The 15,140-nt window shown below is 50.0% G+C and overlaps 1 protein-coding gene across 1 annotated transcript; it reads right to left on the bottom strand.

Annotated features, from left to right (window-relative positions):
- Window positions 1-5,274: 5,274 nt before the first annotated feature.
- On the bottom strand, window positions 5,275-10,290 carry Lypd5 (LY6/PLAUR domain containing 5). Its single transcript, XM_057763294.1, has 5 exons — window positions 10,233-10,290; window positions 7,582-7,710; window positions 6,412-6,588; window positions 5,896-6,042; window positions 5,275-5,534 (listed from the first exon to the last, which is right to left on the bottom strand). Exons 1-5 carry the CDS (start codon window positions 10,288-10,290, stop codon window positions 5,275-5,277), a joined length of 771 nt encoding a protein of 256 aa, XP_057619277.1.
- Between the last annotated feature and the right edge of the window lie 4,850 nt (window positions 10,291-15,140).

The raw sequence follows: 15,140 nt of genomic DNA, 5'->3' as shown, positions 1-15,140 counted from the left end.
AGGTTAGAGGACTCCTTGCAGTGGTTGGTTCTCTCTTGTATGTCCTAAGGCTTGTTGGCAGTCACTTTTACTCCCAGTCATGTTATAAAGAGGCCACTTGTTTGTTTCCCAGCCACCCAGCATCTCAGACCCAAAACAATCACACGGAAACTGTATTAATTAAAACACTGCTCGTCTCATTAGCTCTATCTTCTTATTGGATAACACTTATATTAATTTAATTATAATATAATTATAATTAAATTATATTAATTTAACCCATTTCTAGTAATCTGTATATTGCCACGTGGCTGTGGCTTACCGGGTAAAGTTTCCAGTATCTGTCTCCAGCGGGGCTACATGGCTTCTCTCTAACTCCTCCTTTTTCTCCCAGCATTCAGTTTAGTTTTCCCCACATACCTCTATTCCCTGTGGGCCCAAGACAGTTTCTTTATTAACCAATGGTATTCACAGAATACAGAGGGAAATCCCACATCAGAGTCATCTCACCAACCCAACTTTTATTTTTTGAGACTTATACTGCCCATGTACTTACCAAGTAAGCTAGTCTGTCTAGCCATTGAGCCCCCAGGACCTCCTCCTCCTCTTTCTCCTCCTCCTCTTCCTCCTCCTCCTCTTTCTTCTCCTCTTTCTCCAATTTCTCTTCTTCTCCACTTTCTCCTCCTCTTCTTTTCATCTTTCTCCTCTTCTTCTTGCATAAGTACTTCAGGTCCTTGTGCTTGCAAAGAAAATACTTTACCAACTGAACTATCACTCTGGCCCTCAATTAATTCATTTTAAAGATATGTGTCCTAGAGTGGGTGAGATATTTCTGCAGGTAAAGGCACTTGCCACCTTTGGTACCTGCACCACCTAGAACTGCAATTGGGCAAAGGTCTGGGGATTAAAAAACATACAGAGACACATGGGTCACTCTTGACACAAGAATGCCAATTATATTGTGTTCCAGGGTAGCTTATATAGTGTTCTTCTTGAGTAATAGACATGCCCTAACTCTGAATTTTTTTCAGCTGCAAGCCCACAGAAAGTACTTCCTTATTATCAGGAACTCATGAGGGTCTCATGCTCAGAGCAGCTGAAAGCATAGGAAAACAAGTTGTTTACTCTGGCAGGCAAGGGGCCATAGAAAGTTCAGGGTCTGAGGATCTGCAGTCCCCAACAGCTCCCTCTTCTCTATATAATTAGACCAGGCCTGTCTTAGGTAGCAGAAGCACAAATTCACATCTTACCCATCATCAAAAACACTTGTTTCAGCACTCAAGGTCTCTGTCTCAGGTGGATGTGACAGGCTCCTGTCTCACCCGTCTCTGGCTCACCGGCCTTCTTATAGCATGCGGACTCACACTACACTCAGGAAGCCCACTTACTGGGGCAAGCAATAGTCGCGTAATTACATCACTGCTGCTCCTGCTGCTGCTGCTACCTGTTGTAGAGGCAGAGCAATAGAAACCCTCCAGCTAACAAGAGTTCCTAGGGCAACAGTCTCAGACCAGCTTTTCAGCAAGCCTAGACCATAAAGAAAGCCCTGAGTTAAAGAATCTGGGGAAGTGGGAGGAATTCACCCTGCTGACAGTAGCCCTAAGGTGTGGTACAAATATGATGGAAGGAAGGGGAGCAACTAACAAAATGCAAATCCCATAAGAAATCTAGCTGCTCTTGTAAAGGGGCTGTCTGTAGGTTAAGTTGGAAAATGCCCTGGTGAACATGCTCATTAAGGGAATTTTGGGTCTCTAAGGCAGTGGCAACCTGTCCAGCTAGGGGATCAACAGTGCTAGGCACAGCAGCTGTCTGGCTGATGGCAATTCCGGCTGCTGCAGCAGAGGCTACAGTGGTGATCCTGAAGTCTCAGCAGGGGTGGCTCAGCACCAGCTGATTCACTGGGACAGGTACAAGCCTGGAACCTGGACCACAGCAGCAGTCTGGCTGATAGCAATTCTGGCTACCGTGGCAGGGGCCGCAGCGGTGACAATAGCAGCCACTACAGCCTCGGTGACCCTGAAGTCTCAGCAGGGGTGGCTCAGCACCAGCTGATTCACTGGGATAGGTACAAGCCCGGAACCTGGACCACAGCGGTAGTCATATCATTCACCCAACAGCTGCTTAAATGACATGAAACTTGAGAGCAGTTAAGGGCGGCCTCCTTCCTCTGCCCCTGCCTCTGGTCTGGTCTTTATCTTGGTTTTCACCATGCTCCTCTCTGCCTTTAGATCCTTCCATGGCTCCCAAATGGTTGTAGGAGGAAACTGAGAAGGCTCGCTGTTGGTGTGCGATATTTCTAGGCCATTCAGAGTCAAGCCATCCTTTCCTTGCTTATCTTCCTCACCTCCATATACTAATACATCCCAACTCTGTAAATTCATCTTCTACATTTTATTTATTTTTGTTGCGTAGGTGTGTGCATGTGTGTTTGTGACATGGGATGAATGTGGGGATCATAGGACAACTTTGGGGAGTCTGTTCTCTCCTTCCACCACGTGGGATCCAGGGATCAAACTCAGGTTGACAGACTTTTGTGCAAACACCTTTACTCACTTTCTGGCCCTGTTCCAATGCTGTGCAAGTGGTCCTAAAGCCTCTCTTACTGCTTTGTCGCATAGGCTTCTTCTCAGACGTCCATGACCATCAAAACTGTCCTCTAAAGGCTCCTTTCTGGACTTCCCTTACTGGATCATACTCCCTTTGCTTATTTCTTGCTTGTTTATTTTTGAGACAGGGCTTTATGAAGCTTAGGCTAGACATTCTGTATCAGAGGATGTAGCTCAGGCTAGACATTGTGTATCAGAGGATGTAGCTCAGGGTAGACAGTGAATTCTTGATCCCCTTCTTTCACTTCTGGAGAGCTGGGATAAGGGCTGTGCCCCTTTCCCATATCTGACTCACATCCCAATTTCATCAACCATGAGCCTCCAGGTCTGTGACTGCATCTTTTCAGATCAGGAGGGCAGGCTGACTCTGACTAATTGCTGGGGTCAGGGATGCACCACCCCGGAAGAACAGGTTCCAAATGACTGCCAGATGCCTCTTCCTGCCCCTTGGTTTCTTATTCCCGCCTCTGCCCTGCGTTCTTGCCACCCAGTGAATGCTTCATGAGTCGTCATCATAGACGGATCCCTTTGCCTGGAATGCTTCCCACTGCACCCTCCTGGCAAACTCCGATTTGTCCCTTAGGATCTGGCTGCGGCTGCTTCCTCACCACAGTCACCTCTGATGCCGTGGCTGTCAACCTGACAGGAACTACTGTCACCTAGGAGACAAACTTCTGGGAACATCTGTGAGGGAGGTTCCATGTTGAGTTAATTGAGATGAGAAGGCCTGTTATTATGTTGTTGTTTTTCAAGACAGGGTTTCTCTATGGGACAGACCTGGCTGTTTTGGAACTTGCTTTGTAGATCCGCCTGCCCCTGCCTCCCTAGTGCTGGAATTAAAGGTGTGCACCACCGCCCGGCTGAGAAGGCCTTACTCTAACTGCAGGTGACACAGTCCACACAGAGCAGAAGGGAGGAAGTGAGCCGAACACCAGAATCCACTGCTCCCTGACTATGGACACAAAGTGACCGGCCACCTCCCCATCCTGTCACTGTGCCTTCTTCACTATGATGGATGGTTCCCTGGCTGATGAGATGGCTGCAAGATGAAATAAATCCTTTTCTCCCCAAGCTACTCTTCTCTGTATTGCCCTGGTTGGCCTGAAACTCACTCTGTAGACCAGGCTGGCCTGGAACTCACAGAGATCCGCCTGCTTCTGCTTCCCAAGTTCTGGGGTTAAAGGCGTGCGCCACCACTGCCCAGTTAATCTTTAAAATTTGAGACTGGGTCCCACTAAATTACTCATGCTGGTCTTGAATCCAAGATCCCCAGCGACTGGGGCTGTGACTCAACCCTGCCATTTAATGCGTCGCTTAAACATGACATGAGAAGGCAGGACTTGAACTCTCCCCTCTTACTTGTCCCTCAATAGACGATTTTAAGAAAGGGGTGGGCTTGTTGTTCCCTCTGCATCCCTCTCTGGCCCTTTCCCATAAAGAAAATTTCTTCATTTTTAAAAACCTTTTATTGCAAATAATATACATGTGGGAAGAAGAGAAAAGACAGGTGTGATGGCGTGACTCTGTCATCCTAGCATCTGGCAGGTCCAGGTGGGAGGATCAGGAATTCAGGGTCATCCTAGGCTACACAATGAGTTTGGGACTAGCCTGGGCTACATGAGCCCTTTTCCCAAAACAACAGCAGGAGGTTCAGTGAAAAGAGCAAAGCAGAACCAGTGAGTCCTCAGACCCTGTACCTCAATGTATAGACCTCCAGACACCTCATGTTCCCTCTCCTGCTCACTTGTCCCCAAAGATAACACTGTTATTTTCTTAACCATCGTCCATACTTTGTTTTGAATGGAGTCACATGACCTGTTCTTTTGTGTGTCTTTCCTGTTTTGCTCAACGCGATCTTTGCGAGATTCTTCCAAGGTCACTGAAGGTAACTGTCCACCGTCATTTCTATTGCTGGGCAGCCGTCCTTTCAGTGAGAGGTCATGGCCTCCTCCTTCCTCATTTGGCTGTTGGTATTTATTTGTGTTGTTTGCAGTTTGTGGCCATGTGGACCAGTTTCTCTTAGTGGACCTGAGAGCAGGACTGCTGGGTTGTAGAAAGGGTGTCAATTCTGTTTCAGAAATACTGAAAAGTAGGGTTTGTGTCTCTCTACCTCCCTCCCTTCCCCCTTTTCTCTTTCTTTCTTTTGAAACAGGGTCTCACTATGTAGTCTTGGCTGTCCTGGAACTCACTATGTAGACAAGGTTGACCTTAAACTCAAAGATCCACCTGCATCTGCCTCCGAGTGCTGGGATTAAAGATGTGCGCCACCACCTCCTGCCAGGGTCTCACAGTGTAGATCAAGGCTGGACCTAAACTTGTAGTGTAGTCCAGCTTGGCCTTAAAGCAGTGATCCTCCTGCCTCAGTCTCTTGGGTGCTGGGATTACCACCACCCTTGTGAGAAATGTGTTTTTAAGGTGAGTGGCATGGTTTGGCTGTGAGGTGTCACAACAGAACCATGCATTGAAGCCGGGTTAGATTTTGAGGGGCCTCACTCAATGCTCTGATTAGCTCCCAGATAAATGGGACTTCAGGAGATGGGGGCAGTGGCTGTAAGGAAGGATGGATAGAGGGAGGGAAGTCTGTGACTGGAGAGGGGGAGGAGTGAGGTTCTTTTTTTGATGTCATTTTTAAGGGAACCCACACTAGGGGCTGGAGTGGTGAGAAGCAAAGCGGTTCTGGAGGCGCTTTCTATGCGGGGAGCCTAAGGGACCCCCCCAGAGCGATGGCCAGTAGTGGAGCCACAAACAGCAAGATCAGGATTCTGGGAGCCTGGGGAGGGGCTGGGGACGCGACGCCGGGGATGGTCTGTGTCACCGAGTCCCTGTTGCAGAGGTGGCCCTCGCAGCAGTAGCCCTGCAGGTCGATGGATGTCCAGGGGCTGGTGGTGCCCATGGTGGTACAGGAGGGCCGGTGGCAGGTTCGGATGTACACGGGCACTGAGAAGTTGCCTGAATGGACAGGGAGGAGGGGTCAGGCCACCGGAGGGTCTCCCGTGAGCTCTGCCTTAGCAGGCAGGGGCAGGCCTGCGTCCTGTTAGGTCTTTCTGAAGACCAGAGCCACATCTCTCAGAGTGCAGACAAGCCTTCTCCCTCAGACCAAAGCCATGTCTCCTTCACAGCACAATAGACCTCCTACCTCAGTCTATAGACTTTTTCCTTAGATCAGAGCCGTGCCTTCTTCAGACAAGTGCCATACCTCCTCTCTCAGACCAAGGCCACAGAGAACTATGCCTCTCTGTTGTCTCTGCCTTCAGGTCTTCAGCGCCCCCACGTCTCTATCCTAGGCCGTCCCACCGTTCCAGCCCCTCACCAATGTTCATCCGGCCATTGCCCTGGAAACAGACGCTCTGGTCCTGGTGGCACTGGACCCTTCGGGACCTCTCAGGGGAACAGTCTTCAGGGCGGGTCCCCAAGCAGGCATAGCACTCGGTGCCACTGAGCGTCGGTGGGTCAGGTGCTTGTAGAAAACAGTAGATACGTTAGACCTGTAGTTAGATAGGTCGCTTCTGGCTGCAGTGCTGGCTGCTTGCTGCATCTTCTCATGCCAAAGTGGAACCTGGCATCCCACAACCTTAGCAGCACTCAACGGAGGCCTCTCGCCACTCCAGTCCACCCCCACCTCTTCAGCCCCAGCCCCACCTCTCTAGCCCCGCCCCGACCTCTCTCCAGCCCCCACCTCCGACCTCTCCAGTCCCGTCCCCATCTCTCCCACCCCACCCACACATCTCCAGTCCCGCCCCTTCCCTCCAGCCCAGCCCTGTCTTCCCAGTCTCGCCTTCCCTCCTCCAACCCCCAGCCTCCCCCCTCCCCCCCCTCCCCCGCACACCTTGACTCAGGTTGGGGAGGGTGTCATGGTTCTTGAGTTGGGTGTTGCAGAAGTCCGTTGCGCAGCCACGGACCACCGCGTAGTCGGGCGGCAGCGCGTCCTGGTTGGACTGCATGGGGCCAGTGGTGGGGCCGGTCCAGCATCCCTTCCGGACGATTGTCACCAGGGAGCGGTACCCTGGGGCGAACATCAGGCCTGGAGTGAATTCTCCCTCCTGCTTGTCTCCTTCTCTTAGTTTTGCCTCCTCCCTCCTTCCATTCTGCCTTCTGCTATCTTGCTTTGTTTTACTTTTACGTTTCTTTCTGCCCAGTGTCCATTTCATGTTTCTATCATCTCTGTCCTTTTTTTTTTTTTAAAGATTTTATTTATTTATTAAGCATACAATGTACTGCTGGCAAGGAAGGCACCAGGTCTCATTACAGATGGTTGTGAGCCACCATGTGGTTGTTGGGAATCGAATTCTGGACCTCTGGAAGAGCAGCCAGTGCTCTTAGCCTCTGAGCCATCTCTCCAGCCCCATCTATGTCCTTCTTCATTTCCTGTTCCTCATTTACCCTTTCCCTTTCCTCTCTCTCTTCTCCCCGCTTCTTCCCTCAGCTCTCTCAGTCTCTCTGTTGTTTTTAAAGATTTTTATTAATTTTAGTTTATACGTAGCACAATGCAGTGCTCACAGAGGCCAGAAGAGGATGTTGGACCACCTGGAACTAGAGTTACAGTCGGTGTGAACCACATCTAAGTGCTGGGAACCAAACCTGGATCACCTAGAGGAGCAGCCAGTGCTCTTAGCCACCGAGTTGTCTTACCAGCCCTGTTTGGTTTCTTTGTTTTTCTGAGACAGGGTTTCAGATAGCTCCTAGATGGTCTAAGGTTTGCTACATAGCCAAGAATGACCTTAAACTTGTGATCCTCCTGCCTCTGCCTTCCAAGGATTGCAAGTGCTTGGATTTGTGCTACCATGCCAGTTTCTCTCTTTCCCTTTGACCAGGTCTTGCCATGTAGCCCAGGCTGGTCACAAAAACACAGTGCCCCTGCATCTACCTCCTGAGCGCCATGATTTCAGGCATGAACCACCATGCCCAGCCATCACTTTCTCGCCCTCCATTCCTTCTCCTCCTTTTTCTCTTCCTCTGTCTTCTCCCTCCCCCTCTTTTGTTGCCCTCAGGTCCTCACCAGTGTCCAGCAACAGCATCGCCTCAGAGCACCCCTGAGGACAGGAGACACTGGGGAATGTCATGGCACTGAGGTCGAAGGGTCCGAAGTAGGTGTGCTCAAAGCTGTAGCACTGTAGGGCCTGGGAGCCTAGGAGAGGGATGGGGTGTGTTAGCAGATCGGGGGGGAACCTGTCACAGGACTGAGGGCTCCAGATGCACACCAGTTGCTGTGTCTCATGTCACCATGAGAAAGCAGTGTCATCACCAAGTGCCACCATGGTCCTCAAAGACCTCAGTCATTTGCATAAGGGGCTGAAGCGATTTCCTCCTGCTCTGCCCATTTCTCAACAGACACCCCCAAATCGTGCAGGTAGGAAGAGTGCAGTCTCACATAGACAGAGCCAGCAACACAAGTGAACTCTGGCCTAAGTGCTGACACAGGTCTGTGCAAGCCTCCTATTTAATAATGCGTGCAGAACAGCCTGGTTGCAGCCCATGTTCCCCAAGATCCCACAAGGATAGATACGACACCCTTAGACCCAACAAAGCCACTTAGAGGGGGAGCCATCCCACTCACAGGCTCTGATGTCTGCATATTTTGCATGTGTCATAATGATAGAGGACCCAGAAGCTGAGAGAGGGGCTGCCAAGAAGGCTCGGCGGGTGAAAGTGCTTGCCGCCAAACCTGGCCATCTGAGTTCCATGCCCAGGACTCACACGACGGAGGGAGAGAATCCAGTGCAACTCCCACAAGTTGTCTTCTGCCCCCTTCCCACAGAGCTGACATTTATTTTAAAAGAAGGCTGAAAATCGTGGGAGAGAAAAATCACATGCACACACCCACACAAAAAGCACAATTATGGTGTTAGAAATGACACCATCTGCCAGGCGGTGGAGGCGCAGGCCTTTAATCCCAGCATTCAGGAAGCTGAAGCAGGTGAATCTCTGAGTCTGAGACCAGCCTGGTCTATAGAGTGAGTTCCAGGACAGCCAGGGCTACACAGAGAAAGAAACAGAAAGAAGGGAAGGAAGGAAGGAAGGAAGGAAGGAAGGAAGGAAGAAGAAGAAGAAGAAGAAGAAGAAGAAGAAGAAGAAGAAGAAGAAGAGGAAGAAGGGAAGGAAGGAAGGAAAGAAAGAAGGACATCATTGGCTGGGAATCTGGCTTGTGTCAGGTGGGGGTGTAAAACTTGTCTTCAAGTGTGAGCGCCAGGGTTAGACCCCAGGTGTGGCAGCCCACCCATCAGCCTGGTGTGAGGGTACAGAGAGGCGGTCCCCAGAACGAGCGAGCCAGCTGGACTCGATCACCAGGTGGTCTGGGCTCATGACTTGGCAGAGAGTGATGGAGGAAGATGCCGGGTGCCAACCTCAGACCTCCGCACATGTGTGTGCACATACTATACACATACACATGACAAAAAGAGTAAGGAAAAGAATGACCCATCTAAGTGGTTTAAAATCATATACAGACACAGGATATTTAGAAACATGCAAATAAATACACAGAGAGTAACACACCCTAATATCCAAATACACACAGATATGAATATGTAAGCCACGGAAATAGCATAGGGACAGTGGACATATGGGTGCAAAATTACATACCCATCTTTTTTCTTTTTCTTTTTTTCCAGAGAAAGTGAAGGAGAAGAACTGGCCCTCAGAGAATTTTTGTTGTTGTTGTTTTGAGACAATCTCATGTAGACTGGCCCAGAACTCACAATTCAGTTGAGGCTGGCCAAACACTGGGATTACAGCCCTGCTACACCATGTGAAAACATTTGAAAATTTAAAATTATTGCTGAGCATGGTGGCGCATGCCTTTAATCCCAGCACTCAGGAGGCAGAGACAGGTGGATTTCTATAAGTTTGAGGTCAGCCTGTTCTACATTGAGACAGTGAGAATCTGTCTCAAAATTTTTCTATTGCATTTTTTTACAGTGTTGTAATCTGGTACAGAGAAGCACAAGCGGGTGCTAACACAGGGACACATCTGGAACCAAACTGTGTCCCATGGTGAGCAAATGCACACAAATTAAGACTTGCACGAGGTTTGCTCAATATCTAATTCTCCCCTCATGACCCATCCATGCTCAAGTGAGTACGTCCCTATAGGAGAAGAGGGTCCAAAAAAGAGCTAAGGTCCTTGCCAGCTCCAGGGAGAGCCCCGATTGCTCCACAGAAATTCCCTCAATGGGAGGGGGGCAGGGTGAGGAAGGAAGACCGATGTCAGAGGAGATGACAATGTGAGCGTGCAGAGGGGTGAGAAGGGATACACACATGGTCTCCATCATCCCGAGATTCGTGAGAACAAGCCTCTAGCCCTCCTCTCCCAGTCTCAGAGGTCCAAGTCCCAGCCCTCCTCCCTCAGACCAGGGGTCCAGGTCCAGCCCTCCTCCCTCAGACCCAGGGGTCCAGGTCCAGCCCTCCTCCCTCACACCCAGGGGTCCAGGTGCAGCCCTCCTCCCTCAGACCCAGGGGTCCAGGTCCAGCCCTCCTCCCTCAGACCCAGGGGTCCAGGTCCAGCCCTCCTCCCTCACACCCAGGGGTCTAGTCCAGCCCCCCTCCCTCAGACCCAGGGGTTCAGGCCCAGCTCTCCTCCCTCCTCCCTCAGACCCAGGGTGAGTCCTGCCTCAGACCCTTCTTCCCATTGGACTCAGCGCAGGTGGGTACCTGTCAGGTAGAGCCCGATTCCGAGGAGGCCGAGCAGGAAGGTCCTGGGGATCTCCATGGCAGCCTGCGGAGCTGAGCTGCGACACCGACACGGAGGACAGCTCCTGCCACTCTGACTTGCTGTCGGGCTGGTTTTCCCTGCTGATCCCCAGGCATCCAGGCTACCAGCCTGGCCAGGATTCCAGATTCCTCCACCCCGCCCTTCCGCCCTCCTTCACGTGGGCTGCCTCCTTCTAGGTAATCATGGTGGGGCTGCTGGAATAAGGGGTGGGGACTCAGGCTCCTGGGTGCTGAGGAAGACATTAGGGGACTGGAGCCTTGATTTTGGGGGTGATGTGTATTTTGCCAGTCTGTTTGTATCCTCTCTGCATTCTGTGCTGGTCTGCGGTTGGTCCCTAGATTCCAGCTCTTTCCCCACTCAACACCCACACAGACACAGGCTTGGAACGCCGGGATCAAATCTCCAGGCGAGACACCCAGCCATCCTTTCTCCCCTGAGGCTTCTCTGACCCCAACTCCTGACAGTACCACCTCTCCAGCATCTCCCTGCTACCCTCCCGCTGCCAGTTCTGATTCCACAGGACAGGCTGCTGCTTATCTTTTCCATTGGACTGGAGATGTCTCTGCAGCCTCTAGGGATGTTTGGGACAATGAATGAATGAATGAATAAATAAATGAATGAATGAATGGGTGGATGAATGAATGAATGAATGAGCATCAAGAGAGGGAAAGAAATAAAAATGATCACACACAAGATGGAGAATGACGGGTTAGGGCTGTGGCTCACTTGGTAGAGCATTTGCTTAGCATCCAGGAAGTCCCAGGTTCAAGCCCCAGCACTGCATAAAACTGGACATGATGGCCCCAAGGTCAGTCTGGGATACATGAGGCCTTGTCTTAAAGAAATAATAGAGAAGCTAGGCAGTGGTGGGGTATATCTTTATCCTAGCACTCGGGAGGCAGAGGCAGACAGATCTCTGAGTGTGAGAACAACCTGGTCTACAAATTGAGTTCTAGGACATGTTACATGGAGAAGCCCTGTCTCTCTCTCTCTCTCTCTCTCTCTCTATATATATATATATATATATATATATATATATATATATATGTGTGTGTGTGTGTGTGTGTGTGTGTATACATATATATATGTATACACACACACACACACATAGATACAGAAGGCTTATAAGATGGCTAGAGGGCAGGTAAAGGCGCTGGCCCCAAGATGGACGACCCACGCGGTGGGAGGAGAGAGGAGGGAGAACGCCTGCAGATTGTGCCCTGAGTTCCGTGCGTGCCCCAGGGCACACACCCTGCCCCCTCATACACACAGAAAGTGAATAAGTATTTTTAAGTTAAAGAGAGATACAAGAAGACACAATTCAGTGTGGATAATGCAGACCCACAGATTAGCTCAGAGGTGAGGAGAGACAGTATAGTAGACAGGATGTGCCCCAGAAGGCGTTGGCAAGCTCTAATTAAATAAATGGAGGACCGCCTGCTTCCACAATACCTGTACTTAAAACTGATGGAGATTTGATAGCGCAAGGGCTGCTTAAGAAAGTTCCTGAATTAGTGACTGAGGCAGGCTTGGGGGGGGGGATTGACAGAGCAGACAGCTCCTACACACACCTTTGTCCCTTTCAGGGATGGTGAGGGTGGGCAGAATGTCACAGCTCATCCTTTCAGTCCTCAGGTGGAGGCAGGAGAATCAGAATTTAAGGTCATGCTGGCTACACAGGGAGTTCAAAGCCAGCCTGTGCTCCAGGGGACTCTGTCTCAGAACAAAAACAAAAAGCATGGGGCTTGGGAGATGGACCAGTCTATGAAGTGTCCACTATGGTTGTGCCAACTCTAGCATATGTGCAAGACACAGCAGCATGTGTCTGTCACTCAGTGCTAGACAGCTGGAGGCAGAATGACCCCTGATATTCACAGAGCAGCTGACCTAGCTGACTGAGTGTGCTCCAGGTTCAGTGGGAGACCTGAACATAAGATGTAAGATGAAGAGGGGGTGCCCTACCTTCCCCAGACACTTTATTCCACAGGTGCACACACACACACACACACTCACTCACATCTACACATACATATATCACACATACCATATCTCTACCCTCCACTCCTTCCATACACATATACATATGAGACTTTGTGGGTTTTTCATTCATTCATTCATTCATTCATTCATTCATTCATTCAATATGGATGGGTGTTGGCTCGCACTGTGTACACTCAGCCAGAAAAGAGCATCAAGTGAAACCAGAAAAAGCATCAAATACCCTGGAACTGGAGTTACAGACCGTTTGTGAGCCGCTCTGTGGATGCTGGAAATCAAACCCCGGTCCTCTGGAAGAGTGGCAGTGTTCTTAACCACTAAGCCATCTCCCCAGGTCAGACCTTATATTAAGATTTATTTAAGATCATAAGCCACGTGTGTGTAGATACTGAAGAAGGCCAAAAGGTGGGCGCTATATTCCCTGGAACTTGAGTTACAGGCAGTTGTGGGAGTTGGGAAGAGAACTTGGGTCCTCTGGATGAACAGTTATGAGCATTTTTTTTTTTTGACACAGGGCTTCTCGGTGTAGCCCTGGTCAGCCTGGAACTCATTCTGTAGACCAAGCTGACCTTGAACTCAGATTCACCTGCCCCAGCCTCCCAACTGCTGGGATTAAAGACGTGTGCCACCACACCCAACCACAGTATAAGCTCTTAACCACTGAGTCACCTCTTCAGTTCCACAAAAGCTTTGTAATTTCAGTTTCTGTCCCAACCCCTTTGAGGGAAAGGTGAGTTTTCCTCTGGCCTCTGACTAAGAATTTTATTTTCAGGGACCTCAGAGCTGTGTCTTTGAAAGACAGTCAGCAGGAGAGATAGTGCCCTTATCTGCCAGGGCACTGTCTCTGCCTTAGGGCGGGATTCTGATGTTGATAAGCCACAGGAGCAGACACTGCTGTCCTAATCAGAAAGAGAACTTTTGCAGTCTCAGGAAAAGCTGCACATGCTCAGCAGGTCTGGAGCAACCTTCCATTGGCATCCTCCAACCGCTTCCAGTGCCAGTACCTCCACCTTCGTTTCAGGGAGGCGAGTTTAACCCCAGTTTATGGCAGTGGCATTGAAAAAGAGTTTCCTTTCTTTCTTTTTCTTTTGAAATGGGCACTTAGTGTGTAGTTCAAGTTTAGGGTGAACAAGAAACTCGATATGTAGATCAGGCTGGCCTCAAACTTCAGAGATCCACCTGCTACTGCTTCCAGACTGCTGGGACTAAAGGTGTGCACACCATACTGGCTAGACATTTTTATTACATCTATTTACTCTCTGTGTGTTTGTGTGTGTGCATGTGCACATGCATTTGTGCACATGAGCTCAGAGGAAGTGTACACACACACACATATGCTCACGGATGTGGAGACCAGGGTGTCGTCCCCTTATTTCTTTTAGAATTCACCATGGAGCCTCAGACATCCACCTGTCTCGAGCCAGCACACACCACACCCAGTCCCCTTTTCACAATGGGTTCTGAGGATTGAACTCTGGTGCTCGTGCTTCTGTGGCAAGCATTTTACCTACGCACCATCTCCCCAGCTCTGTGTTAGGCCTCAAACTCCCAATGGAGCCAAAGATGACTTTGAACTTCTGCCTCCTCCTCCCCAAGTGCTGGGATTACAGGTCTGTGCCCACAGAGCTCTTGTGGGCAATCAAGGACTTGGGCTCTCCTGCTCTCCTCTTGCCTGGCCTCTGCCCCTCCCACCAGGCCTCACTTCCCAGAACCTGCTTGGCATCCATGTTGTTCATCCTGCTTCTCTGGTTCCCAGAGCACAGGCTCTCTGCTGGGGGAGGTCCCTATTGGGTAGGGTGGAGCTCGGGCCCTCTGCGGAGTGGAGACTAGCTGGGAAGGGCTGGTTTCTGCAGCTAATGTGGAAGGTGGCAGAACTGAAGGATGAAGGTCTAAAGGGTAAGCAGATGACTGATGTGTGTGTGTGTGTGTGTGTGTGTGTGTGTGAGAGAGAGAGAGAGAGAGAGAGAGAGAGAGAGAGAGAGAGAGAGAGAGGTGGTCTTGGCTGATAACCTCCAAGTACTTGTGGAGCAGTTCCGGTGTCACATGGGGAGTGCTCCATTATGAGAGGCGATGATTACAGAAGGCAATGGTTCTAAAGTATCCTCTTGGGGTTCCTGGGGAGTTCCCCATCCTCCCTGTAGCCCTCTGATGATGTGGGAGCCCCACCCACATCCCTGGCATCAAATGAAATGTTTAGGAAGCTGTCAGTCAAACCAAAATAAACCTAATGACTGGGGTTCATGTCACAAGACAAAAATTACGACAAATTTAGTTGACCGTGATCCCTGGAGTCCACGTGGTAGAAGGATAAAACCAACTCCTATAAGTAGCCTCTGACCTTCTGACCCCAACGGTGTGGCATGCACACCAGACCACATAAATAATTGAACGAATAGATGTAAAAAGTGTTAAAGCAGGACTGGAGAGATGGCTTAGCCGTTAAGAGCACTGGCTGCTCTTCCAGAGGACCTGGATTCAATTCCCAGCAACCACATGGTGGCTCACAGCCATTTGTAATGAGAGCTGGTGCCCTCTTCTGGCATGCAGGCATACGTGCAGAACACTGTATACATAATAAATAAATAAAATCTTTTTTAAAAGAAAGTATTAAAGCGATGGAGATCAACTCAAGGAAGATGGCAGGGTTGACTCTGACCCCAATATGCACCCACAATGGGCCAGTGTGCTCAGAATGAGACCCAAGGGTGCTCAGCTGTAAGTAGGGGTGTGTCACATCCCCCCAAAGACTGAGCAATGAGCAGGAGAGGAAGCCAGAGATAGCAGACGTGTTTCCCAGCAGGGCACACGCGAACTCACAGTGGTATGACAAGCTCAAGCCAGACAACAAG

The sequence above is a fragment of the Chionomys nivalis genome, chromosome 2, assembly GCF_950005125.1.
Source record: "Chionomys nivalis chromosome 2, mChiNiv1.1, whole genome shotgun sequence".
NCBI lineage: Eukaryota > Metazoa > Chordata > Mammalia > Rodentia > Cricetidae > Chionomys > Chionomys nivalis.
The sequence above is the reverse complement of the archived record's forward strand: the minus strand, read 5'-3'. Positions and strand labels throughout refer to the sequence as shown.